We start from the raw sequence: 2,244 nt of genomic DNA, 5'->3' as shown, positions 1-2,244 counted from the left end.
TTTAATCAGCGGGTCCGTTTGTTTTGGAGAGGAGGAGACCTCTGTGGATAATTGGAATCCTAACCGGGAGAAGCTGACTGCAACAACTCCCATGATCCCACACTGCTTCACCACCTCATCACACTTCCTGTTTCCTTACTGTTTTAGTGGCAGAAATTACAGACTGTAAATTCAGTTAGTTAAGTTAAATGATGGAGGAGCTGTGCTCTGATTGGTGGGTTTGTCCCAGTTTATACATCACCTGTTGTGTTTGTTTGAATCAATCTGAAGACTGAAACGTGATTAATAAACTCTCTGATTAAATATAAAATGATTGTTCTGTTTCTGTGGTTTAAAGTTCCTCAGCAGTGAAACAGTTAAGCTGTTTTATATTTGGAGCTCAGCAGACTTTCATTGTTTCTACAAACAGCAGCAGGAAACAGGAAATCAGCAGAAACAGGAAGACAAGCGGAGAGTGGTGACGCTCAGAGAAATCACATCTTTATGTTTTATATTTTATATGTCCAACAGGAAACATTTCTATTTATGATTTTATAGATTTTATATATATTTATAATATTTGAGCTGAGAACATGTGAGACATTTCCTCTCAGCACACTTTAAATCCAACATGATCTTTATTGAAAGAAACATAATTTTTAAAGGGGCTGCTGACTGATGAAACTCACCCTCTTCCAGGTGAGGACAGGTGTGGGCACGCCCACCGCCTCACAGCTCAAGTACACCTGAGAGCCGCTCACATTGTAGACCTCACCTGGTGGAGTGACGATGACCGGAGCTGCAGACAGACAGACAGACAGACAGACAGAAAGACAGTTCAGTGACTGTTAAATCAAAGATAATAACCATGAAGTTTGATTGCAGAGAAGTTTCCAAATCAGCCACACACAGGATGGAGAAAGTTAGAAAGACAGACAGGTGGAGACAGTTCAGTCACAGAGTTAAATGAAAGATAATTAACATTGAGTTTGGTGGGCAGAAGTTTCAGGCACAAACAGGATGAAACAGGTCGCAGGAATCCGACAGACAGTAAATCCTCAGTGACCTCAAAGGAATTCAGTTTGCTCTGAGTGCGCTCAGTGCGGCTCTTCATGTAGAAAGGAATTCAGTGTTTTCAGAGGGATGAAGGTGGATTATCATCATCACTCACTGTCTGTTACTGTCAGAGGTTCAGGCTGCAACACGTTCAACTTCACATTCATCCATTAATACAGAAAATCTAATCAATATAATAATGATCTTAATGTTTAATATTTATTTTATGTCTACAGATGTCAAATAAATGTTAATTATTTATAGAGGGACACTACTTTAAGTCATTTAGATATTATATTAATGATTAACTTAAATTCACTTATAATTACATTTATAAACATTTATGTAGACATCTGTAGAGTTGTTATCTGACTTGTAGATACATACATATATATATATATATATCATTTACGTGATATATATCAGTGTATATATATATGTGAAAATACTGAATATGACACTGTATGTATACCAGTATGAATATTACTTACATCAAAAACATCAATCAATTAGGAATCATTGATTTGCTGATTTGATCCTTTGGTGCTGATGGTTTACGTAAAGAGACTCTAATCTGCCCCTGCTTTTATTTGTTTTACAGTAGCCTATATATATGTATATATAAATACATTACATATTATATGTGTGTACAGACTCACTGTGTGTGTGTGTATAGACTCACTGTGTGTGTACAGACTCACTGTGTGTGTGTGTATAGACTCACTGTGTGTGTGTATAGACTCACTGTGTGTGTACAGACTCACTGTGTGTGTGTATAGACTCACTGTGTGTGTGTATAGACTTACTGTGTGTATAGACTCACTGTGTGTATACAGACTCACTGTGTGTTTGTACAGACTCACTGTGGGTGTGTATAGACTCACTGTGTGTGTGTGTATACAGACTCACTGTGTGTGTGTGTACAGACTTACTGTTTGCGTATAGACTCACCTGTGTGTGTACAGACTCACCTGTGGCGCAGCGGCCCTTGTTCTGGACGTTGATGGGTTCTTTGCCCTGACTCTGGGCTGCCAAGCTGGCTCTTTTCAGTGCGCAGCCGCTCTTGTATGTCACTCCGTCGGTACCGCAGACGTCATAGTCGCTCTTACAGACGCACAGTCCCAGCTTGTTCTTCTTGTCCGCATCGCTTTTGACGCACTCCAGTCCGGAGCCGCAGCGGCGCGCTGCCGCGCGGCGGCCGCCGCACAG

General features: G+C 40.3%; 1 protein-coding gene across 1 annotated transcript; it reads right to left on the bottom strand.

Moving 5' to 3' along the window:
• Positions 1 to 623: 623 nt before the first annotated feature.
• On the bottom strand, positions 624 to 2,241 carry igfbp7 (insulin-like growth factor binding protein 7; the record flags this gene model as incomplete). Its single annotated transcript, XM_035669013.1, has 2 exons — positions 624 to 778; positions 2,007 to 2,241. Coding segments are annotated over 2 exons (375 nt in total), but the record flags the coding sequence as incomplete, so codon positions are not given.
• Between the last annotated feature and the right edge of the window lie 3 nt (positions 2,242 to 2,244).

Source organism: Morone saxatilis, unplaced genomic scaffold (assembly GCF_004916995.1).
Source record: "Morone saxatilis isolate NCDOM2014 unplaced genomic scaffold, NCSU_SB_2.0 Contig22, whole genome shotgun sequence".
Classification (NCBI taxonomy): Eukaryota; Metazoa; Chordata; class Actinopteri; family Moronidae; genus Morone; species Morone saxatilis.
Note: the sequence above shows the minus strand (reverse complement) of the source record. Positions and strands in the feature narration are given on the sequence as shown.